At 35.1% G+C, this 26,273-nt stretch overlaps 1 protein-coding gene across 2 annotated transcripts in view; it reads right to left on the minus strand.

The window, feature by feature from the left end:
• The window catches only part of LOC136043016 (myosin heavy chain 95F-like), a 78,892-nt gene that overhangs the window by 41,588 nt on the left and 11,031 nt on the right, over nucleotides 1-26,273 (minus strand). For both annotated transcript variants that reach the window (XM_065727900.1, XM_065727899.1), the window contains exon 3: nucleotides 8,374-8,491. In XM_065727900.1, coding sequence (XP_065583972.1) covers nucleotides 8,374-8,491 — 118 coding nt within the window. The remainder of the gene's footprint in view (nucleotides 1-8,373; nucleotides 8,492-26,273) is intronic.

Raw genomic sequence — 26,273 nt, forward strand, 5'->3', positions numbered from 1 at the left:
GGGAGGGAAGGGGGGTATATCAGCCCTCGGGGCATTGTTATATGTTCTATGGACTATTTTGAAAAGCAAATTGCAATCACAATTGCAAGCAAATGCGTTTGGTGAAAAGAGGGGTTGTCAGTAAAAGGTAAGTTGTTGCCCTCCGTGATTTTTACTCTTAAAATTTGAACTACCAATTTTCAACTGAGTGAGCCTTCTCTAAAGTTTAATATGGTGAGAATATGCTTAACTGAGATAAGGTTACACGAAAAGATTTAGAGGAAAATGAAAAAGTATTTGTGATACTTTGGTTTTAAAAGATTTATTTTGTAAGAAACAATTAGCGACAGCACTAAAAGCATTGGAAAATAATAAGGCTCCAGGTGCTGATAGTGTGGTAAAGAGTTTTTTAAATATGGTGGCTATGAAGATAGAGATAAGTTATTGAAGAGTATGAATGTGGTTTTGAAAAAGGGGAAGGGGCTAGCCATTTTAGGAAAACCTTAATCAAACAAAGGTATTAGATGGGTGATAAGAGTGAGTGTGGTAATTATCAAGGCATTACTCTGGTCTCTATATGTAGCAAATTACTTAGTAATACGATACTTTCTAGACTGAGAGATGCTGTAGACAAAGTTTTAAGAGAAGAACAATGTGGTTTTAGAAAATGTAGAGGACGTATCGTTCAGATTGTCAATCTTAAGTTAATAATTGAGAGGTATCTGAGTTATCAAACACATTTTGTGCTCAGTTTTATAGATTATGAGCAAGCAATCAATTATGTTGACAAAAGAGCCTTAGCAAAAGTTTTATCCTTATATGGTATACGAAACACATGCATTAAAATAATTAGTGCTGTGTACAAGAAAACGCATCTGTGGTTAAAGTAGGAAATGGGGCTAGTAGTCAGTTTTGTAAAGATTCATTATAGATTAAAGTATAACAGATCAAAATAGGGATGAAACCTTTTAATTGAAAGTAAACAGAAATAAAATTTCTAACTGGATATTTCGAACACATATACAGTGTTCATCATCAGCAGTAAAACCCTGATGATGATGATGCTGATGAACACTGCATATATGTCCGGAATATCCAGTTAAAATTTTTAGATCTGTTCACTGTCGATTAAAAGGTTTCATCCCTATTTTGAACCGTTATACTTGCGTCATGTAAAGGCAGTGTGGTCGTCGAAGTTATCTACATCGTTATAGATTATGAGCAAGAGTTCCATTCTGTTGGTAGATGAGCTTTAGCAAATTTTATCAGTGTTTGGTACCCAGACAAATATATTAAAATGATCAGTGCTATGTACAAGACTAAAATTGCTGCAGTTAAAGTAGGAAATGAGGTCAGCAACTGGTTTCGTTTGAAATAAGAAATTAAGCGAGGATGTGTTTTATCATCCTTTATATGGATCGTTTGGATGGATTTCTTCTTAAAAGGTACAGGAAAGGCAATAGGAGACCATAGAATGAAATGGGGAGAAAAAAATCTCATGGACTTAGATTATGCTGACAATTTAAACATCCTAGATAAAAATGTGCTTCTAGAGGTTTTGCGCGTCCAGGGTGCTAGAATAGGTTTCAAAACAAATGTTAAGAAGGCAAAGTCACTAAGGCTAGGATTAAGAGCAGATGAAAAATTGATTTTGGGTATCGAAAAGATTGAAAAGGTGGACAGCTTCACTTGCCTTGGTAGTACTATTTGCAAGGACTGTTAGAGCAGTGAAGATGTCAAAAATAAAATAGCCAAGGCTCGAAATGTTTTTTTTAGGTAAAAAGAAACTTGAATAAGCGTGCAAACCAAAATTACAATATTGGAAGCTCAAGTGATGACAGTTGTCAAGTATGGCTGTGAAGCATGGGCGCTCTGAAAAGCAGCTGGGGATTTGCTGGATGTTTCCGGAGAAATTGCCTATGGATTGTTCTTGTCATTTGTCTGACTGACCGTATTTCAAACAGGAGGCTGTATGAAAAGTATGGCTCAATCCTGCTTTCTAAGCCTATAATGATAAAAAGGTTGAGATTGCTAGGGCATGTTCTGTGGATGAAGGATGATAGATTGGCAAAGATTGTCCTTTTTGATGAGCCGTCTAGGGCAAAACCGAAAGAAGTTCGTCGGTGATTAAGGCGGAATGATGTCATATAGAAAAATCTGAAAAAATTGGGAACTTCCTGGGAGGGTGTATAGAGGGACGCTTTGAATAAATTGGGATGGAGGAGGAGCCTCCGTAGCTGTGTTGGCCTAGGGTGGCTGGGTACTGCGATGAGTTATTAGTGTTAGTAGTTGTTTTTTAGGTGTTTCCGACCTTTTTTTTATAATTCAGAAATTTCTTTAATTTAATTTATTCGTTTCATTTTTCAATGTCCAGGATTTCAATATTGCTTTGTCTTTTTATTGGATTCACCTGAATTATACTGGCATTAATATTCTGTTCTAAAGGAGTAAACAAATTTTGAATTAGCCACATCTAACAGCATTGAATTTGACTTCTGAAAATTTGAGCCAATAATTGCTTCATAAGTCAAGGGTTTCTTGTAAATTATTCAGTTTGTAAAAAATATGTTGATGTCTTTTTGGAAGCTTAAGTTTATTGGTCCTGTGTCTGGTGATTTGTGTCCAGTTATATCAAACAGTTCGTGGTAACAAACTGTAGTAAGGAGCGACCCGGCTCAATAGTAACCAAAGCTCTAAAAAATTGAATTTTGATATCAATAGCTACATCAAAAGAATCGCCTTTAGTGCTGATTTCAAATATATAAGTTTCATCAATTTTAGTCTTACCATCAAAAGTTACGAGCCTGAGAAAATTTGCCTTATTTAGGAAAATAGGGGGAAACACCCCCTAAAAGTCGTAGGATCTTAACGATCCATCAGATTCAGCGTATCAGAGAATCCTACTGTAGAAGTTTTAAGCTCCTATCTACAAAAATGTGGAATTTTGTATTTTTTACCAGAAGACAAATCACGGGTGCGTGTTTATTTGTTTGTTTGTTTTTTGTTTTTTTTTGTTTTTTCCCAAGGGTCATCGTATCGACCAAGTGGTCCCATAATGTCGCAAGAGGGCTCATTCTAACGGAAATAAAAAGTTCTAGTGGCCTTTTTAAGTGACCAAAAAAATTAGAGGGCAACTCGGCCCCCTCCTTCGCTCATTATTTCCCCAAAGTCATCGAATCAAAATTTTGAGATAGCCATTTTGTTCACCATAGTCGAAAACCATAATAACTATGTCTTTGGGGATGACTCCCCCACAATCCCTGGGGGAGGGGCTGCAAGTTACAAACTTTGGCCAGTGTTTACATATAGTAATGGTTACTAGGAAATGTACAGACGTTTTCAGGGGAGATTTTATTTTGTTTGGGGGTGCGGCTGAGGAGAGGGGGCTATGTTGGAGGATCTTTCCTTGGAGGAATCTGTCATGGGGGAAGAAAAATTCAATGAAAAGGGCGCAGGATTCTCTAGCATCAAACAGTTCGTGGTAACGAACTGTAGTAAGGAGCGACCCGGCTCAATAGTAACCAAAACTCTAAAAAATGGAATTTTGATACCAAAATCTATATCAAAGAATCGCATTTTAATGCTGGTTTTAAATATATAAGTTTCATCAAGTTTAGTCTTACCCATCAAAAGTTACGAGCCTGAGAAAATTTGCATTATTTTAGAAAATAGGGGGAAACACCCCCTAAAAGTCATAGAATCTTAACGAAAATCACACCATCAGATTCAGCGTATCAGAGAACCCTACTGTAGAAGTTTCGATCTCCTATCTACAAAAATGTTGAATTTTGCATTTTTTGCCAGAAGGCAGATCACGGATGCGTGTTTATTTGTTTTTTTTTTATTTTTTTGTTGTTTTTTTTCCCAGGGGTGATCGTATTGACCCAGTGGTCCTAGAATGTTGCAAGAGGGCTCATTCTAACGGAAATGAAAAGTTCTAGTGCCCTTTTTAAGTGACCAAGAAAATTGGAGGGCACCTAGGCGCCCTCCCACGCTAATTATTTTCCCAAAGTCAATGGATCTAAATTCTGAGAAAGCCATTTTATTCAGCGTAGTCGAAAAACCCCCACAGTCACCGTGGGAGGGGCAACAAGTTACAAATTTTGACCTGTGCTTACATATAGTAATGGTTATTGGGAAGTATACAGGCGTTTTCAGGAGGATTTTTTTGATTGGGGGAAGGGGTTGAGAAGAGGGGGATATGCTGGGGGAACTTTCCATCGAGACTTTGTCATGGGAGAAGAAAATTTCCATGAAGGGAGAGCAGGATTTACTAGCATTATTTAAAATAAAAAACAATTAAAAAATAAATGTGAAAAAGCTTTTTCAGCTGGAAGTAAGGAATAGCAAAAAAACTTAAAACAAACAGAAATTACCCTATATGAGGGGCTCACCTCCTTCAAATACCTAGCTCTTTACGCTAAAGTATTTTTAGTAATTTCAACTATTTATTCTACGGCTTTTGTGATTCAGGGGTCAATCTTAATGAATTGGGATAAAATTTAAGCTTTAGGGTAAAGAGCAAGGTACTGACGATGGGTCAAATCCCCTCATATATGTAATAAAAACACGAGAATACAGAAGTTCTTTACGTAAGCTAATTTATAAGATACGTAAATCTTTTACCAATAAAAAGATTCGTAAAAAATCGGAGGGCAACTAGGCTTTGCCCCCTTCTCTTTTTTTCTCAAAATCATTCGATCAAAATTATGAGAAAGCCCTTTAGCCAAAAAAAGAAATATGCAAATTTTGTTTTGATTATTCCTCTGCGGAGAGCCAAAATCAAAACATGCATTGATTCAAAAACGTTCAGAAATTAAATTAAAAAAAACAAGTTTTTTAAACTGAAAGTAAGGAGCGACATTAAAATTTAAAACGCACAGAAATTACTTCGTATATGAAAGAGGCTGCTTCCTCATCAACGCCCCACTCTTTACGCTAAAGTTTTCTACTTTTTTAAAAAGAAGAATTGAGAGAAAGAGTCAAACTTTAGCGTAAAGAACGGAGCGCTGATGAGGAAGCAGCCTCTTTCATATACGAAGTAATTTCTGTGCGTTTTAAGTTTTAATGTCGCTCCTTACTTTCAGTTTAAAAACTTGTTTTTTTATTTAATTACTATAAGAAAACAATGAAAAATCAACATGAAAACGTTTATTCAAATGAAAGGTAGAAGTAGCATTGAAACTTAAAACGAACAGAGATTATTACACATATGAGGGATTCTAAAAATACTTCAGCATAAACAGCGAGGTATTTAGGAGGAGATAAATACCTTGCTCTTTATGCTAAAGTATTTTTAGTAATTTCAAATATTTATTCTACGGCCTTTCTGATTCAGGGGTCATTCTTAAACAATAGGGACAAAACTTACTATTTAGTTTAAAGAGCGAGGTATTAACGAGGGTACAAACCCCCTCGTATACATAATAAAAATATAAGGTTATGAAAGTTTGTTACGTAAGTTAATTCTTAAGTTACGTAAATTGTTTACTAATGAAAACGTTCGTTAAAAATTAAAAGTTCTAGTTGCCATTTTAAGTAACTGAAAAATTGGAGGGCAACTAGGCCTCCTTCTCCACCCCTTATTTCTCAAAATCCTGTGATCAAAACTAAGAGAAAGCCATTTAGCCAAAAAAATAATTAATATACAAATTTCATTTTAATAATTTATGTGCGGAGAGCCAAAACCAAACATGCATTAATTCAAAAACGTTCAGAAATTAAATAAAAAAAACCCATTTTTTTAGCTGAAAGTAATTAGCGACATTAAAACTTAAAACGAACAGAAATTACTCCGTATATGAAATGGGTTGTCCCCTCCGCAATCCCTCGCTCTTTACGCTAAAGTTTGACTCTTTGCCACAATTCTACTTTTTAAAACAATTAAAAGCTTTAGCGTAAAGAGCGAGGGATTGCGGGGGGGACAACCCATTTCATATACAGAGTAATTTCTGTTTCATTTTAAGTTTTAATGTCGCTCCTTACTTTCAGCTAAAAAAATTAGTTTTTTTATTTAATTTGATAAATTAGGATTTGATCTATCCATTTGTTATAATGAACCTAGGTAATTTATTAGTCATAAAAGTGCTGAAAACATTTACCGATACTATTGAGTCTACAAGGGCAGAAATATGTGTATTGACTATAAAAAACTACTAAAAATTCTTGGTGTTTTATTTTGGTGGTTACTAAGGACTGGTATTATTATAATTTCGATCTATAATACATTTTGCCGCCGAAGTTTGGTCGTATAGGTTTTAGAAGCTTTAATCGTGTCCCAGAGAAATCCAGTTGATTATATGTTCTCCATTTGATTGTTCGTAATACGAGTTAGATTTATTAGATGAAATCCATTGGTTTTTGTTACTTCTACAACTACATCTTCTTGGGGAATTGGTTTTTCTAAGATGTTGAGAAGCATTGCGCTTCAAGTTTTGGCTTATAATTTTGTTTAAACGTGGTAACCACTTCTTAAGGAGGGATTTCTGGTATTTCTTTGGCTATATCTCCTGATATTTTTTCCCATGAGCAAATTTATACTGAGCCAAGATAATTTGGTTGAAAGTTTTATTTCGTAAGGCAATAATAATTGAAAAAACCTATGTGATTACAGCTGTAGCATCTTAGGGGCTGCTCACTAGAGTTTTTTTTGTAATTGGAGAAAAAACTTATTTCTCTTTGTTTCAGGGGGTATAAAACAACAAACTAAATTCGACGTCAAATTTGGAGAAGATTCTCTTGATGAAATAGATAATTTTGTTTTTAGGCTATTTATTGACATATTCTGGTGTTGTAAGGTCATGGAATCTTTCTCAGACATCCTTTTCACTTCCTCTATGATTAATTCCAGGTTTTGATGTACTTTGAAGTTAGCAGCCCACAAAGCTTCGGACTCAACCCTTGTTTAAATGAATTCAGCGTGTTTTTTTCCTAGAGTTCTCCCTTCCCACGGCCATATCAAACTTTTGCCAATAATGTAACTTTATTTAGAAACTCCCAAACATTTTGGGTTTGCTTAAAGGACATTAATCCATGCTTTAGTATGTTAATAAAACTTGTGTCGATAAATACTTTCTGGAAAGCAGCTTGCAGTTAGTCAATAATTTTTATAGGTGTATGCACACAAAATGAACGATTTATTGCTACCTTATTAATTAAAATGTATAGTAATGCAACTTACACGAAAAATAGCAGTGCTGAAGTTTCCAAAACGCAATATACTAGGTTGTTTCTAAATATAGACTTCTAAACATCTAAGTACCAAGAGAGTGAAGGCGTGTGTCTGTTAATAGAGTGTTAAGAAAAAGATGAGCTGCACTGAGCGGAACTCACCAGAATTTTTTGTGTTCAATTTTGTCTTAAACAATATTCTCTTAGTACAAATCTATTTCTTTGTATACAATAGTATATTGAAATTTTAATAAAATGTATGTCATCTCAAAAAATTATTTTGTTACTTCCAAAAGGATGTTCAAATCTCTTGTATGTCCTGAAGATATTTTCCTAAGAGTATAATGAAATATTTATTTATTAATAAAGTCTTATTATATTATTAAATATCCTTAATCTCTTTAAATCACTTTTTGTAATAAGAAATTACTTAATCTCTTATTACACTACACATTTAGGCTAAACATTGACTTAAAAGCGGAGAAACACCACTAGAGTTAGGTCCTCTAATATAACATTAAGAGTTTTGTCTGTTTCAAAACTACATATTAGAAGGGACAAAAAAAATACTGTACCTATGGTTAGATTAAAATGAGGCTGTCACGGTTATGCTTTTCTTCAGCGGCGCAGCAAAATTTTTAAGCAAGTTTGGGAAAACCAATCAAAATTTTAATTGCGTTTCAAAAAAACAATATATTGGGTTGTTTCTAAATATAGACTTCTAAGCATCTAAGTACCAAAAGAGTAAAGGCGTGTGTCTGTTAGTTGAGTGTTACGAGGAATTTAAGCTGCACTGAGCGGAACTCAGCAGAAATCTTTGGTATTCAATTTTGTCATATTCTCAATATTCTCTCAATATATACTCTCAATGTCAATATTCTCTCAGTACAAATACATTTCCTTGTGCACAAGTGTATTTTGATATTCTAGAAAAATTTATGTCATCCCATGATTTTTTTTTTCAGTCATAAAGGATGTTTAATACTCTTATTGGTCTTGAATATATTTTCCTAACAGTATAATGAAATATTTATTTATTATTAAAGTATTTTTACATTATTAAATATCTTTAATCACTTTAAATCCCTTTTTACTTGGATTACTTTAGATTTACTTTAGATTACTTTTACCTAGATTAAAATTAGGTTGTCAGGGTTAGCTTTTCTTCAACCGTACAGAAAAAATATTAGGCAGGTTTGGAAAAGCCAATCAAAATTTTGCTACCTTTTTGGTGGTTGGAACTCAACTGGTACTTCCACAGTGCCACAATTAAGTTGGGCTAGTCTTCGAGCAAGTTCATAGTCTCGTTCTTCTTGTTTTATTCGATCTTCGTCTATTCTCTCTTGAAAAAAATTTCATAGTTAAAATAGAAGAAATTGTCATGTCAGATATCAAGGAGGCACACTCGTGCCTCTTTAAAGAGGCGAACCACGACAATGTTAAGCGATCTTCGGTTCCAGTGGTCGCTGAGGGATGGAGAGGGATGCATTTTGTAGCCCGAGCTCCAACTAAGAAAACTGCCAAATTTCATCCCCCTCCGACGTTTCCTTCATGGGGAAAATCTGGCCAAAATTTTCGACCCGTCAACCCCAGCCCCCTTTAACGTTGTCCGATCGGGCTGAAATTCACCAGTTAAGGTCCCCTAGGGCCCAGGAGCTTATCCGCGAAATTTCAGCTCGATCCGATAATTTCTTCCCTGTTTTCCAGAAACCACGCTTAGCCACTTAATGTTCATTTTCTTTTTTTCCGAGAAGCCAACAGGTTAAAGCCGACATCGGATCTGGGTGTACGAAGACTCATTCGACGCGGAATTCTCCGAGTAATTTTCCTGGAGAGTTTCGTCGGAAAATATAAACCCCCCAATTTTCTAGCTTAGAAAAACCCATTTCCCCATTGAAGGTAAAATTTTCTCTTGTAATAACATCACTTGTTTGAAAAACTCTTACACTAATAGCAGCTTAGTGCAGCGGAAGCTGCGCCAAAAATTCTGCTTCTGAAATTCACAGGTTAATGTCCCCCGGGGCCCAGGAGCTTATCCGCGAAATTTCAGCTCGATCCGATAACTCCTTCCCTGTTTTCCAGAAACCACGCATAGCCACTTAATGTTCATTTTCTTTTTTTCCGAGACGCCTACAGGTTACAGCCGACATCGGATCTGGGTGTACGAAGACTCATTCGATGCGAAATTCTCCAAGTAGTTTTCCTGGAAAGTTTCGTGGGAAAATCTTAACCCCCCGATTTTCTAGTTTAGAAAAACCCATTTCCCCATTGAAGGTAAAATTTTCTCTTGTAATAACATCACTTGTTTGAAAAATTCTTACACTAACAGCAGCTTGGCGCAGCGGAAGCGTGCTGGGCCCATAGCCAAGAGGTCGGTGGATCGAAATCGCTAGCTGCTAATTTTTTAAAATTTGTAAAATTAGGTAATTTTGTCAGTTTGAATTTATTGATACAGAAAGGGAGAAAATAAACATGGAAACATGTGATCAGAATTACATACCGGAATGTTCACAAGAATTTATACTGAAGCGGGGGTAAGGCTTGATGGAAGCAAGTTAAAAGAACCATTTAAATTGATTTCCTAATTGAAGCCGTTGGTGAAATTTTCTATTGTAATAACTTGTTTGATAACAAGCATAACAGAGCTTGGCGCAGCGGAAGCGCGCTGGGCCCATCAAGCGGAGGCGGGTGGGTAAAAACCACTAGCTGCTAAATGTTTAATTAAGCTGCGAAACTATTAAAATTATCAAAATTAGATAATTTTGTCAGTTTGAATTTATTGATACAGAAAGCGAGAAAATAAGCATGGAAAATTATTATTAAATTACATCCACCATGGATTGTAGAAAAACGTACAGAAATAATATGACAAAAACTTCGTTTTCTTAAAGAGTTAAAGAGGTTGCGTCCCAAAGTCGAACCTTAAAACGTACAGGAATTAGGAGAGGAAGTTGGGGGGCTGCCGCCCACCAAACCCCACGCTTTTAAAGACTCTTTTGTACAGGTTTTTTGTTGTGGGGGCTGCCGCCCCCTAACCCCCCGCTCTTGGCTTCGGAAAGGCCCACTTTTAATTAACAAAAAATTGAAATGAATGAATAATGGAAAAACTTCGAAAAATGTTAAACACAAGAGGACAGGAGAACCATTGCGCCGAAACTAGTAATTAGTAACAATGAAGTTGACCACTCCATTTACATTCTAAAATAATTATTGAAACTGTTTCCCAGACACAGAGCACACAAACTAAGAGCTGGGGGTTTGTTGGTGTACAACAAAAACCATGTACAAAAGAGTCTTTAAAAGCGGGAGGTTCGGGGGACGGCAGGCCCCCAACTGCCTCTCCTAATTCCTGTACGTTTTAAGGTTTGACTTTGGGACGCAGCCTCTTTAACTCTTTAAGAAAACGAAGTTTTTTCATATTATATATGATAAGGTCTATGCATGTGAGGTCGGTTTGATGATGCAGTCATATGGACACTATCTGACTTCAGACCAAGATGAATGTGTAAATTTAGATAACATCTTGGTCTTGACAAGATAATTTAAACATTGTATTATTTTCTTCCATATGAATTGAGGATGGAAAGGAGAGAAGAAGGTTGTAGCTCATCTTATTATATTTTTTATCTATATAAAATATATATAAGAAATATAAACATGTATATATATATATATATATATATATATATATATATATATATATATATATATATATATATATATATATATATATATATATATATATATATATATATATATATATATATATATATAACTTGCTGTTTCTGTTTGGTTCAGTCTACGGGAAAAGTTGATGCTGCTGTCTTTGTTGTATATTTTATGTTTCTTAACTATTTTTTAATTAATTTTATCTTCAAAAATACAATATCCAATTCATTTTTCAATTTTTTAGCATTATTGCTGCACCTGGTTTCGGCCCTGAGAATGGTCTAGTACCTGTCCAGCCCAACCAGAGGGAGGGGGATAACCCCCCCCCCCCCTCCCCCACTTCTGTTAGTCAAATACACTCGATCAAAATTTTGAGATATCCCTTTTGTTCAGATTCATTAAAAATCATGTATCAATCCTTCCAGAGCCCAGGGTAACTATTGTATGTTATACCCCATGGATGTATAAGCTTCTTGTGAAAGGGGTGGTTGTCTAAACTTCGGAAGAGGTTCATTAGAATTGACATCAAAAGTTATTATTGCCTTTTTAAGAATTAAAGGTGATCGAATGGAAACTAGGCCTACCATAACCCCTCTTTCCCAAACGTATCCGAATAAAATTATGAGATAGCTATTGTGTTTAAAATAGTCCAATTATAATGGGACAATGCCTCTGGGGCATTGTTTAAAAGAGTCCAAATATGATATAACAATGCATATGGGGTAAACACAGCCCCCTTCCAGATCCTGGGGGCTATGGTTATAAGTTATACACTGGGGGTATACAAAGATTTCATGGAAGGGATGGCTGTAAAAATTTTGAAGAAATATCATCTAATTGAACACTGATAGTTGTAGTTCCCCTTTTAAAAGTCAGAGATGACCAGATGACGACAACCTCCCAGGTCCTCTTTAATAAACGGCTGAGGTTACTCAGTTGCTAAGAGAATGCTGAAAAGCTATCGAAGGGTAACTAGCCATTTTACCATTCTTAGATACTACTTATTCTCAGTGCTGATCAATACTAAAAAAAAAGTTATTTGGTCCAATACAGTCGTAAGGTCTAGTAACTATGCCTCCGGTGTTACAATACTCCCAGAGTAAAGATTGTAAATTATATAATTTACCCTTTTTTACATGCAGGATTTATTATTAAAAAAAACAGGAATTTTTAATTCTAGGAATGTTCGAAAAGGCTAAGGGTATGAAGGTGAAACTTTAAGAGAATCTTTAGGGGGCACGTTAAATTAAATCTAAATATATTATGCATCCTGCTTATTCAAAAGGGTGTATATACCATATCGCAAGAACAGCTGGAAGCATTAAGTTCAAACTCTCGGGGCATGTTACGGAAGATATTTAAAGTGGTTGGAAGACAACCAGTCTCGCTCCCATTTCCTTTTTAGCTGCCCTCCCTCCAAAGATATCTAATGAAAATTTTGGAGTAAACATCTTGTTTTATCTAGTCAATAAACTCACAAAACTGTTCCTCCGGTGATGACGTAACCCCCAGAATCTCTGGGGCAAGTGTTTTAAGCTGCCCAATTCTTATTTACAGAGTTGGCTATTGGGAAGAGCAGACATTTTTTATCCATAGTCTTCAAAATGCTTAGAATATAAAGGTAAAACTTTTAGATAATGTTAAGGGGTGTATCAAACAAGTTCAAATCACACTATGTTCAGAAGGGTTCTCTAAAGAACACAACAGAAATATCTAGGGAACAGCTAAAATTGCGTCTTTATCATTGTTGCGTAGTCGAGTGAACCCATTGTCAGTTACTAGCCATTGTTTGACGGGTAGGTATGGTAATTCATCGGTGAAAAATTTTTGAGAGGGCGACTTTCGGACCAAATTTTTCTACGTAGTGGATTAAAACAAGGGTTGGTTCTTACCCCCTTCATATTTAATAACGCAATCAGAACAGCCACTTGGTACCTACCCCCAATATGTGATTGACGGTATAGACATTAGTCACTTGTCGTATGCTCATAATATTTTGTTATTTTCTGAAAATTTAATATCAATGCAGAATGTAATTAATATAAATAGATAGACTGATAGACATATAGACAGATAGATGGATAGATAGATAGATGAATAGATTTATTCACATGAAAGCCCAATTGGGTCATGGTGATATTCATTAAAAAAGCAAAATAATGCAGCAACAAAACATAGACTGAAAAGACATTAAAAGTAATTTTTTTAAGAAAATTATCACGATACTACATACCTGGGTGAACTTTTCAATATTATTTATATTTAAGTAGCACTTGATCCTTAAAATTTCCAAAATCCAATATCTTCTTCCAACCTCCCTACCAAATATTTTCAAACACAACTCCCTAAATTCCCCTAAGAAATGATGCACAGAGACTCATCCATCTTTTCACACATAGGGCAACTGTAAGGACCATCCCTTAATCTATTTCTCCCTATATATTTCCTACGTTCTCCGAGATATATAAAATTCCCCCTTACATACACTACCCATTTAAAATCTTTCTGGGCCAATCCCATTTTTAGATAAATTTCTTCGCCCCAGTTCCCCTTGACCTCCACATATATTCCAAGAGACGGGAACTTCCTGAGATTCTAGCCTAGTAGCAACTAATTTAGATACATTCCCTACCATCTCCCCTATCCCATTTCCCTCATTCGAGCATTTACCTAGCCCTGCACGGTCTAATATTTTCTTCACCTGATTTGGCTATGAATCCTTCCTCCTATCTCGAAGCATCACTAAAAATGCTTGTTTAACTAACCTATTATCTTCTATCGATGATACCCTTTCCCAATATTTAACCATACTAATTAACCTACTCTGTCTCATGCACTTTGATCCTATACCCCCTCTCAGCACTAACCTATTATTAAGGTCTAACAAGGTCTAAACTTATTATCAAGGTCTAACATACGCTTAAAAAACCTCAACTGCTTTCCTTGTAAATATTAAACTCACATCTACGGGAGATAGAATTAGGGATTGATCCTACTAAACCGAATTCAAACAGTTCGTGGTAACAAACTGTAGTAAGGAGCGATCCGGCTCAATAGTAACCAAAACTCTAAAAAATGGAATTTTGATATCAATAGCTACATCAAAAGAATTGCATTTTAATGCTGATTTTAAATATATAAGTTTCATTAAGTTTAGTTTTACCCATCAGAAGTTACGAGCCTGAGAAAATTTGCCTTATTTAGGAAAATAGGGGGAAACACCCCCTAAAAGTCGTAGGATCTTAACGAAAATGACACCATCAGATTCAGCGTCTCAGAGAACCCAATTGTAGAAGTTTCAAACTCCTATCTACAAAAATGTGGAATTCTGTATTTTTTGCCAGAAGACAAATCACGGGTGCGTGTTTATTTGTTTGTTTGTTTTTCTCTTTTCTTTTTTCTTTTCCCCAGGGGTAATCGTATCGACCAAGTGGTCCTAGAATGTCGCAAGAGGGCTCATTCTAATGGAAATGAAAAGTTCTAGTGCCCTTTTTAAGTGACCAAAAAAATTGGAGGGCATCTAGGCCCCCTCCCACGCTTATTTTTTTCCCAAAGTCAACGGATCAAAATTTTGAGATAGCCATTTTGTTCAACATAGTCGAAAATCATAATAATTATGTCTTTGGGGACGACTTATTCCCCCACAGTCCATGGGGGAGGGGCTGCAAGTTACAAACTTCGACCAGTGTTTACTTATAATAATGGTTATTGGGAAGTGTACATACGTTTTCAGGGGGATTTTTCTGGTTTTGGAAGTAGGATTGAGGGGACGGGACTATTTGAGAGGATTTTTCCTTGGAGAAATATGTCATGGGGGAAGAAAAACTCAATGAAAAGGGCACACGGTGCAGGACGAATCTGGTCACGTTAGAAAAAACGTCAAATTCAGAGCTTAATATACAATGCTGGGTGTTCGGAGCCTCTATTATGGAGTATCATTTGAAAATAACACAACTATACGAGCTATAAAACATATATACCACAACCATAACTCTACTAACGAAAGAACTGCTTAGAGATAACACAACTATAAAGCGAAAACAGGTGAAAACTAACGGGAAAATAAACGAACTAAGAGGTGGAAGGGGCCCAGAGAAAAATTATAATCCTTTTCCAATTTTGAGCCTAACTTCCGCAGAGGAGTAATAATGTCAGAAGCCCAAAAATACCGAATTATTTTCTTTGTCCTATAAGACCGGGGTAAATGAAAGAGGAACTTACAATAGCGGAAATATAATATACACAATTCAGCCATATCTTGTCTTTTTTTCAGGATAGGTGAAATACCGGATAGGAAAAGTATTGAATGGTCGCAAAAACCAGTTTATAGCAATGCAAGCGCTTTTCTATACTAATGTACACGATTAGCTACTATTTTACCATAACCCGCTTTAAGTTTTCTTTAATATGCCGTACAATATTGATCCTAAAAGTTAGTAGATTCCAATAAATATGAATGCTTGACCGCCGCAAATCAGAGACACAATGGATGGAGAAGTTAGAATGCGGATTTTAAATGGGCATAGACTTTGCATTAAAGACTAGGTACTCACACTTATCAATACTCAATGACAGACCAACAGTTTTGAAATGTTTTGAAATAGATGATACGGAATTCGAGAGGCTAGATCTTGAACGGCTAGATCTAGAAGTATATCACCCGCATACACAATAAAAGAGACATTTACCAAATTAAAAAAAAGAAAGGGCTTAATTTTGTATAACACACTGCAGATACAAATACTGAAAAGATACGGTGAAAGAACACCACCTTGACGCACTTCCAAGCGGGTTGGGATATTCCCATAACAATTAGAGTGAAACTTAACCGAATATGGGAATCAAACATTTCGTGGTAACGAACTGTAGTAAGGAGCGGCCCGGCTCAATAGTAAACGAAACTCTAAAAAACGGAATTTCGATGCTAAAAGACAATATCAAAAGAATCGGATTTTTATGCTGATTTTAAATATATACGTTTCATCAAATTTAGTCTTTGTCATCAAAAGTTACGCGCCTGAGAAAATTTGCCTTATTTTGGAAAATAGGGGATAACACCCCCTAAAAGTCATAGGATCTTAACGAAAATCGCACCATCGCATTCAGCGTATCAGAGAACCCTACAGAAAAAATCTCAAGGTCCAATCTACAAAAATGTGGAATTTCATATTTTTGGCCAGAAGACAAATCACGGGTGCGTGTTTATTTGTTTTTTTTTCCCCAGGGGTCATCGTATCGACCAAGTGGTCCTAGAGTGTTGCAAGAGGGCTCATTCTAACGGAAATAAAAAGTTCTAGTGCCCTTTTCAAGTGACCAAAAAAATTTGAGGGCACCTAGGCCCCCTCCCACGCTCATTTTTTTCCCATTGTCAACGGATTAAAATTTTGAGATAGCCATTTTGTTCTGCATAGTCGAAAACCATAATAACTATGTCTTTGGGGATGACTTACCCCCACAGTCTCTGGGGGAGGGGCTCCAAGTTACAAACTTTGACCAATGTTTGCATACAGTAATAGTTACTGGGAAGTGTACCGACGTTATCAAGGGGATTTTTTTGGTTTGGGTGTGGGGTTCAGGGGAGGGGGCTATTTTGGAGGATCTTTCCTTGGAGGAATATTTCATGGGGGAAGAGAAATTCAATGAAAAGGGCGCAGGACTTGCTAGCATTACTATAAAAAAAAACAATGAAAATATAAACATGAAAAAGTTTTTTTCAATTGAAAGTAAGGAGAAGCATTAAAACTTAAAACAAACAGAGATTATTAAGCATATGAGAGGTTCTAAAAATACTTTAGCACAAAGAGCGAGGTATTTAGGAGGAGATAAATACTTCGCTCTTTATGCTAAAAAAAAAATAAGTAATTTCAACTATTTATTCTACGGCCTTTCTGATCCAGGGGTGATTCTTAAAGAATTGGGACAAAACAAAATTTATTGTGAAGAGCAAGGTATTAACGAGGGGACCAACCCTCTCATATATATAATCAAAAATATAAGAATATAAAAGTTTGTTACGTATGTTAATTCTTAAGTTACGTATTTTGTTTACTAATAAAAACGTTCGTTAAAAATTAAAAGATCTAGTCCCCTTTTTGAGTAACCGAAAAATTGGAGGGCAACTAGGCCTCCTTCCCCACCCCTTATTTCTCAAAATCGTCTGATCAAAACTAAGAGAAAGCCATTTAGCCAAAAAAAGAATTAATATACAAATTTCATTTTAAATTATTTATGTGCAGAGAGCCAAAATCAGACTTGCATTAATTCAGAAACTTTCAGAAATTAAATAAACAAAAGTTTTTTGAATTGAAAGTAAGGAGCGACATTAAAACTTAAAACGAACAGAAATTACTCCATATATGAAAGGGGCTTTTCCTCCTCGACACACCGCTCCATGCGCTAAAGTTTGATTCTTTCTCGCAACCCTACTTTTTAAAACAATAAAAAACTTCAGCGTAAGGAGCGGGATGTCGAGGAGGAAAAGCCCCTTTCATATAAGGAGTAATTTCTGTTCGTTTTAAGTTTTAATATCACTCCTTACTTTCATTTCAAAAAACTTTTTTTTTATTTAATTATTTTAAAGAAACATTCCATTAATTACCTGGGTTGTCTTATGATCTGTCAATTTAATCTAAGCAGGAGTTGGTGTTACCGTCTGTATTGGGAAAACTTTGGAAAACTTATGACCTGCTAGTCAGGGTGAATGGTCACTTTGATAAAGGAACACTCTCTATAATTTATAATTTAATGTTTGCACTTCATATATTTTTCATTTTTCCAGTTTAGTAAAAGTGATAAAAATTCGTTTACTTTTTTCCGGTTTTGTAAATATTTACTTGGAATTCCACAATGATTCCAAAACAAGTATATCATACGGAAATTCCGAATATTTGATATTAATGTTAAAATGAATTAACAATGCGATCAATTTCTTAGACGATCTACAGAAAATAGAATACATTTTCCCGCAATTGTTATGTTTAATGGAAAAACAGTTCTGTCGCCATTGCTTAAACAAAACAGCTGTGTATTATGAGTGTTTATGCGTTATGTTTCAGTGATTTCAGTGCTATGCACTAATGAGTTATCAAAGATATATGAGTTATTATTAGTATTATGAGTTACTTATTGTCGTCCTTTTCGTTCGAAGTGTAATTTTGAATTTTTCAGTTTCCTTTTCATTTATTTCCTATACTCCTATTTGACATCCATGCATGCATACATGACATAAATAAATTACTATTATTATTATCACAATTCATCATTAAGAAAGAGAGGAGTGTTTAATCCTGGATGTATCCAAAAAGGCTAGGGGTATTTAGGCAAAATGTTTAGCAATGTATTGAGCAAAAAAATATATAAACTGACATGTTATGAAAAAACCCTATCTATAGGAAGAGGTAAGGGTATTAGCTCGAAAATATTCAGAATCACAAACTCTCCTGCTACTATTAGGGCTACAAATGAGACTGGTTGTGATTGGAACTGTGACAGCTGCCAACTGCGACAACTTGCAACTGTTGTTGTGACTGCTTGTAAGTGTACTATATCTATTTGTGACTAATTTTTATACACGTTGAACTTATAAATGTTAATGTTACATAAAACACTTTGGTGTTTTGATACAAAGAAGAAAATTTGAATGAAAAAAAATTGATGAGAATGTTGAAAATCCTGAACCTTTGGTAAAAAATGATCAACAATTCGTAAAAAAATCTTTTAGTAAAAGAAGGTTTTTCAAAGAAAAGTACAGGACATAATAAACTTAAGATCAGCAGAGACAAATAACTATAATAATTAGAAACTCAAAACAACGAGAAATTACTATTAAAGGATAAGTAAAATGCAAATGGAACAAAAATCAAATAAACAATCATAGCAAACAAATATAATACAGGCACTCAATAAAAAAAAAATATATCTTAAACCTAAGAAAACTTAAAATTGAATATGCAAATCAAGCTTAAAACGAACCAAAATCATTACAAACAAGACTTTGGCTACTACCCCTTACCCTACCTATAAAAATTAAAGTTTACTGCGCCACTGACACTATACTAAGAACTGTAAGGGTTCTGAACAGTCTTGTAAGGAACTAATTAAACAAAACTGAATACACGATTTATAATTGTGTAAATTGAGAAAATCTGATATGTAAAGACCTCATTTCATGGTAATTTCTATTATTATTTGGAAGACTGTAATAATTACAAAGGAAAACATATGGGATATTATTCGTTTCCTGTGAAACGCAAATGATGTAGTAAGCTTTAAGTCAAGGAGGCACACTCGTGCCTCTTTAAAGAGGCGAACCACGACAATGTTAAGCGATCTTCGGTTCCCGCGGTTGCAGAGGGATGGTGAGGGATGCATTTCGTAGCCCGAGCTCCAACTAAGAAACCTGCCAAATTTCATCCCCCTCCGACTTTTCCTTCATGGGGAAAATCTGGCCGAAAGTTTCGACCCGTCAACCCCAGCCCCCCTTTAACGTTGTCCGATCGGGCTGAAATTCACAAGTTAAGGTCCCCTAGGGCCCAGGAGCTTATCCGCGAAATTTCAGCTCGATCCAATAACTCCTTCCCAGTTTTCCAGAAACCACGCATAGTCACTTAATGTTCATATTATTTTTTTTCTGAGACGCCTACAGGTCACAGCCGACATCGGATCTGGGTTTACGAAGACCCATTCGACGCGGAATTCTCCGAGTAATTTTCCTGGAAAGTTTCGTTGGAACATCTTAACCCCCCGATTTTCTAGCTTAGAAAAACCCATTTCCCCATTGAAGGTAAAATTTTTTCTTGTAATAACATCACTTGTTTGAAAAATTCTTACACTAACAGCAGCTTGGCGTAGCGGAAGCGTGCTGGGCCCATAACCCAGAGGTCGGTGGATCGAAACCGCTAGCTGCTAATTTTTTAAAATTTGTAAAATTAGGTAATTTTGTCAGTTTGAATTTATTTTTACAGAAAGGGAGAAAATAATGTGATCAGAATTACATACTGGAATGTCCACAAGAATTTATACTGAAGCGGGGGGTAAGGCTTGATGGAAACAAGTTAAAAGAACGATTTAAATTGATTTCCTAATTGAAGCCGTTGGTGAAATTTTCTATTGTAATAACTTGTTTGATAACAAGCATAACAGCAGATTGGCGCAGCGGAAGCGCGCTGGGCCCATAAACCGGAGGCGGGTGGGTAAAAACCACTATCTGCTAAATTTTAATTAAGCTGCTAAACTATTAAAATTATCAAAATTAGATAATTTTGTCAGTTTGAATTTATTGATACAGAAAGTGAGAAAATAAACATGGAAAATTATTATTAAATTACATCCACCATGGATTGAAGAAAAACGTACAGAAATAATATGAAAAAAAACTTCGTTTTCTTAAAGAGTTAAAGAGGCTGCGTCCCAAAGTCGAACCTTAAAACGTACAGGAATTAGAAGAGGCAGTTGGGGGGCTGCCTCCCCCCAAACCCCCCTTTTAAAGACTCTTTTGTACAGGTTTTTTGTTGTGGGGGGCTACCGCCCCCCTAACCCCCCGCTCTTGGCTTCAGAAAGGCCCTCTTTTAATTAAAAAAAATTGAAATGAATGAATAGTGGAATAACTTCAAAAAATGTTAAACACAAGAGGACAGGAGAACCATTGCGCCGAAACTAGTAATTAGTAACAATGAAGTCCCCCCACAACAAAAAACCTGTACAAAAGAGTCTTTAACAACGGGGGGTTTGGGGGCGGCATTTTTAAATAGCCCAAAAATTTGAGGGTAAGTAAGGCGACTCCCCCGCTCCTTTTTTCTCAAAATCGTCCGATCGAAACTAAGAGAAAGCCATTTAGCCAAAAAAAAATATTAATATGCAAATTTCATTTTATTATTCATTTGCGGAGAGCCAAAATCAAACCATGCATTAATTAAAAAACATTCAGAAATTAAATAACTGAAAGTGAGCAGCGACATTAAAACTTAAAACGAACAGAAAATACTCCGTATATGAAAGAGACTGATCCCTCTTCCACGCCCCGCTCTTTACGCTAAAGTTTTTTTACTGTTTTAAAAAGTAGAGTTGAGAGAAAGAGTCAAACTTTTTTATGAGTTACTGCATTTTACCAAAGGGATATTGGGTCATGTTTATTTCCAAAGGTATAATTATTTGACTATGTTGTTCGTAAAATTTTGACTATGCTGCATCAAATGGGTATGTCAGAATTTTCTATTTAATTTTTTTTATGAATTTTGAGGAATTCGAAGGTCTCTGGAAGGGTGGGTTAGCTGTTCTCTAATATTTTTGGCTACTTAATAAGAGCGCTTGAATTTTCAGTTTCCGGTTGAATGCACCCTCTTCCCATTTTTTTTTTTTTTTTTACAATTAGTTTGGCATGATCATCCTTAGAATGAAAAAAAAAAACAGCAAATAAACACGCATCTGTGACAAGTATCTTCTGGTTAAAAATCCTAAATTTAATTTATTAGTTGATAGATGTAGAGATTGATATTTATCAAGATCATTTTGTTTTTTGGATGTTTACTTGCCTTTTAAAAAACATTCTAGTTTTTTTTCAGGCTTATAATTTTTGCCTGGTATTATTATAAATAATGAGTTCTATATATTTTGAAACACCAATATTTTTATTGTTCACATTTAAATTGGTAGCAAAGATATGTGTGCTTAACAGTTTGATTTGCTGAGATCTATATGAATTAATCTCGCCACTTTTCCCCAGCTCTCTTGATTCTTCTAGGGATTTATTTCTCATTTTTCATCGATGTATTGAAAAATTAATTTACAGTGTTTGAAATACACATAGTTTTCAAAAAATAAACGATGGCACAGAAAAACTTTTGCGCCTAGGGACGAAACTTAAAAACTTTTATGATAGAACCTTTTTGGTTAGGGAAGAGAGAAGAGGACAGTAATGTCTGTTCTCTTTTAAGATGGGTATGTGTATTTGATATAGTTTAGATTCCTTTCAAGATTTATTTGTTCATCTATATCGGTAACTCCTATGGTGGTCCAGGCTAACCCATTGAGGTTCACGGAAGAGCCGATAAGGTTAGGCATTGACATGACTAAAAAGTTGCATGACAACATTGGCAAAGGGTCACAGTTCGCAAATAAGGTTCTAAAAATTATATCTTGTTTAGATACAGAATAACTAGAGGCGGGCTTGAATAACCTATAAATACTATTACTACTATTGCTATTGCTACCATTATACTTACTAGTATTAATTGCTGCATCATCAAGCCGCCTAACTTCTCCTCCATTCCAAACCATACAAATCCTCTCTCTTTGTATACTCCCATGATGTTCAGATCTCCCTTAAAACTTTCACTACGGCCCCCTTCTACTCCATTCGGAGACGACCTGCATTTCGTTTCACTCTAGATGGTAGTCTGGCAAACTTTTTTAAACTTTTAACATCTCTGCCGCACCCGCCGTCATTACTACTAATAAAATCGGGAAAAAGGAATTCAACTGAAAGTAATAGGCAACATTAAAACTTAAAACATCCAGACATCATTCCCTATGTGAGCAGGGTTGTTCCCACCTCAGTTTCTCGCTCTCCCCAAAAAAGTTATTTTTTTAGTGCTTTTAAAAAGCTTTTTATTCTAATTAAACCAACTTCGTGTTTCATGAATTAAAGAATTGGGATAAAATGTCAAAATTTATTATAATGAACGAGGTATTAAGGAGGGGGCAGTCCTGCTCAAATGCAGATTATTTTCTTTTCATCTCAAGTTTTCAGGCTGCTCCTTAGTTTCAATTGAAAAAATATGTCTAAAATTAATTTCTGACTATGAGGTGGCAAAGACAATTTCTTAAGCCACATTAGTTTGCCATCAAAAAAAGAAAGAAAAGGAGAAACTAGGTCTTGTAAGGCCAACAAAATACTGGACACTTAACGAGATTTTTCAGAACACAACTGCTTCTCTTGAGCAATTAAAAAAAAAAACTAGTTTTTTAACTGAACGTAATTAGCAACATTAAAACTTAAAATGTACAGAAATTACTCTGTATATGAAATGGGTTTTCCCCTCCGCAATGCCTCGCTCTTTACGCTAAAGTTTTTAATTGTTTTAAAAATTGGATTATGGCAAAGAGTCAAACTTTAGCGTAAAGAGCGAGGGATTGCGGAGGGGAAAACATATTTCATATACGGAGTAATTTCTGTTCGTTTTAATGTCGCTCCTTACTTTCAGTTAAAAAACTAGTCTTTTTATGTAATTTCTAAACGTTTTTGAATTAATGCATGTTTGATTTTGGCTCTCCGCACATAAATTATTAAAATGAAATTTGCATACTAATTCTTTTTTTGGCTAAATGGCTTTCTCTTAATTTTGATCAATCCTAAGTTTACATCTAAAGTTTTGTCCAAATTCTTTAAGAATGACCCCTTAATCAGAAAGGCCGTAGAAAAAGTAGTTGAAATTACGAAAAGTACTTTAGCATAAAGAGTTATGTATTGATCTCCTCCTAAATACCTCGCTCTTTATGATAAAGTATTTTTAGAAACCCTCATATGCTTAATAATCTCTGTTCGTTTTAAGTTTTAATGCTACTCCTTAGTTTCAATTGAAAAACTTGTTCATGTTTATTTTTTATTTTTTTTTATAGTAATGCTAGAAAATCATGCGTCCTTTTCATTGAGTTTCTCATCCCCCATGACATATTCCTCCAAGGAAAGATCCTCCCACATAGCCTCCTCCCATCAACCCAGCCTCCCAAACCAAACGAATTCCCCTGAAAACGTCTGTACACTTCCCAAATTAAATAAAATATACAAATACACAAAATACAGTATACAAGGCAAGGCAACAAATACACCATACTAACTTAAATGCTTGCAGATTGAGGCCCAATGAAATACCGATCTAGCCTAAAATGCGCTATTTTAGTAAATATTTCTGCACAATGATTAGTTTGTATTTGAACTGCCTTGTTTGTTTTATTTTGTACTTTGACTGAACTTGTTGATTTTGTAACATAATGTCAGGGAAACACAAGTCTACAAAATTATACAGTCGATCATAATTTTATTGACAATCCTGTTAGCTCGAATTTAGAGTTTTAGTAAATATCACTAAGTAACTAAGTAACAGTTTTAGTAACTAACTATAATTTAGGTGTATGGTGAGCCAAATTCTTGTAGCTTGTGATTAACTATTATATAGTTGCCTTTACCGGTCCTTACAGTTGCCCTATGTGTGGAGAGACTGATGAGCTTTTCATCCTCATCGCCTCGCTCTTTACGCTAAAGTTTGACTTTTTCTCTTAACTCGACTTCTTAAAATTTTTAAAAACTTTAGCGTAAAGAGCGAGGCGTTGAGGACAAAAAGCCCCTTTCACATACGGATTAATTTTTGTTCGTTTTAACATTTAATGTCATCCTTACTTTCATTTAAAAAAACTTGTTCTTTTTGTTTAATTTCTGGACGTTTTTAAATTAATGCATTTTTTTATCTTGGCTTTCCGCGCATAAATAATTAAAACGAAATTTGCTTACTAATTTTTTGGGGCTAAATGGGTTTTTCATAGTAATAATTGGAAGATTTTGAGAAAAAAAGAGCTAGAGAGGAGGCCTAGTTGCCCTTCAATTTTTTTATTGCGTAAAAAGGCAACTATAACTTTTAATTTTTTACTAACGTTTTCATAAGTAAAAAGTATACGTAACTTACAAATTAACTTACGTAGTGAACTTCTATACTAGTATGTTTTATTGCGTATATGAGGGGGTTCAGCCCTCGTCGATACCTCGCTCTTTACACTAAAGCTTAATTTTTGTCCGAAATTCTTTAAGAATGACCCTTGAATCACAAAGGCCGTAGAATAAATAGTTGAAATTACTAAAAACGCTTTTGCGTTAAGAACGAGGTATTACGAGTAGGTAAACGCCTGATATGCGTAATAATTTCTGTTCGTTTTAAGTATTAATGCTGCTCCTCACTTTCAGTAGAAAAAACTTTTCATATTAATTTTTTCATTGTTTTTTTAAATAATGCTAGAAAATCCTGCGCCCCCTCCATTGAAAGTCTCTTCCCCCATGAGAAGTTCGTCCATGGAAATATCCTCCCACGTAAGCCCCCCCCCTCAACTCTCCCCTCAAACCAAACAGTCCCCCTGAAAACGTCTATACACTTCCCAGTAACAATTACTATGTTTAAACACAGGTCAAAGTTTGTAATTGGCAGCCCCTCCCACGGGGACTGCGGGGGAGTAAGTCGTCCCCAAAGACATAGTTATTAGGTATTTTGACTATGGTGAATAAAATGGCTATCTCAGAATTTTGATCTGGTGACTTTGGAGGAAAATGAGCGTGGGAGGGGGCCTTGGAGCCCTCCAATTTTTTTGGTCACTTAAAAAGGGCACTAGAACTTTAATTTCCGTTAGAATGAGCCCTTTTGCGACACTCTAGGACCAATGAGTCGATATGATCACCCCTGGGAGAAAAACAAAAAAACAAAAACAAAAAAAAAATAAACACGCATCCGTCACTTGTCTTCTGCCAAAAAATGCGAAATTCCACATTTTTGTCGATAAGGGCTTAAAACTTCTACAAAAAGGTTCTCTGATACGGTGAATCTGATGGTGTGATTTTTGTTAAGATCGTATGGCTTCTAGGGGGTATTTCCCCCTATTTAACCTAAACCTAAAATGAGGCAAATTTTCTCAGGCTCGTAACTTTTGACGGGTAAGACTAATCTTGATGAAATTTAGATATTTAAAATTAGCATTAAAATACAATTCATTTGATGTAATTATTGGCATCAAAATTCCATTTTTTAGAGTTTTGGTTACTATTGAGCCGGGTCGCTCCTTACTACAGTTCGTTACCACGAACTGTTTGATATTAGAGAATGTCCCAAAGTAATCTAGTTCCCATTTTCTGGGCAAAAATTGGAAAGTTTTAGACCATAATAAAAATAAAATAAAGAAAAAGATAAGAAAAAAAACATGGATATCAAGATGAAACAAATCCAAATTTAAAAAAAAAAAAAATCAAAACAGAATAAAATAACAGGTAAAAAAAAATTAAAATTAAGAGCAATTAAAACAAATCTAAGAAGGTCTGATAGTCAGGTGAAATCTAACGACTAACAATATTCTCAGTTAGAATCTAGACAAGTGACTTATCCCTGAGCAACAGCATAGTCACATCTGTTGGTAAAATCAAAATTACACACGACTACAGCAACATTTATGTTCACTATAATTTCTCGACCTAAACATTGTTCAAATTTCAAGCATAAATTTCTTGACTGACCAATGAGTCAAAGTTTAAGGCATAACTTTTGAAACTAGAAAAGATGAAAACTTCAATCAATCAATCAATCAATCAATCAATTTATTGATACTAAAAGAAAAAACTATTACAAAAGTAAAGTGGTTACTAGGCCCAAGAAGCTTTGCTTGTAATGGACCACAGAGAACAAGAATAAAACACTACTATAAAATAT

This window comes from Artemia franciscana, unplaced genomic scaffold (genome assembly GCF_032884065.1).
Source record: "Artemia franciscana unplaced genomic scaffold, ASM3288406v1 Scaffold_284, whole genome shotgun sequence".
Lineage (NCBI taxonomy): Eukaryota > Metazoa > Arthropoda > Branchiopoda > Anostraca > Artemiidae > Artemia > Artemia franciscana.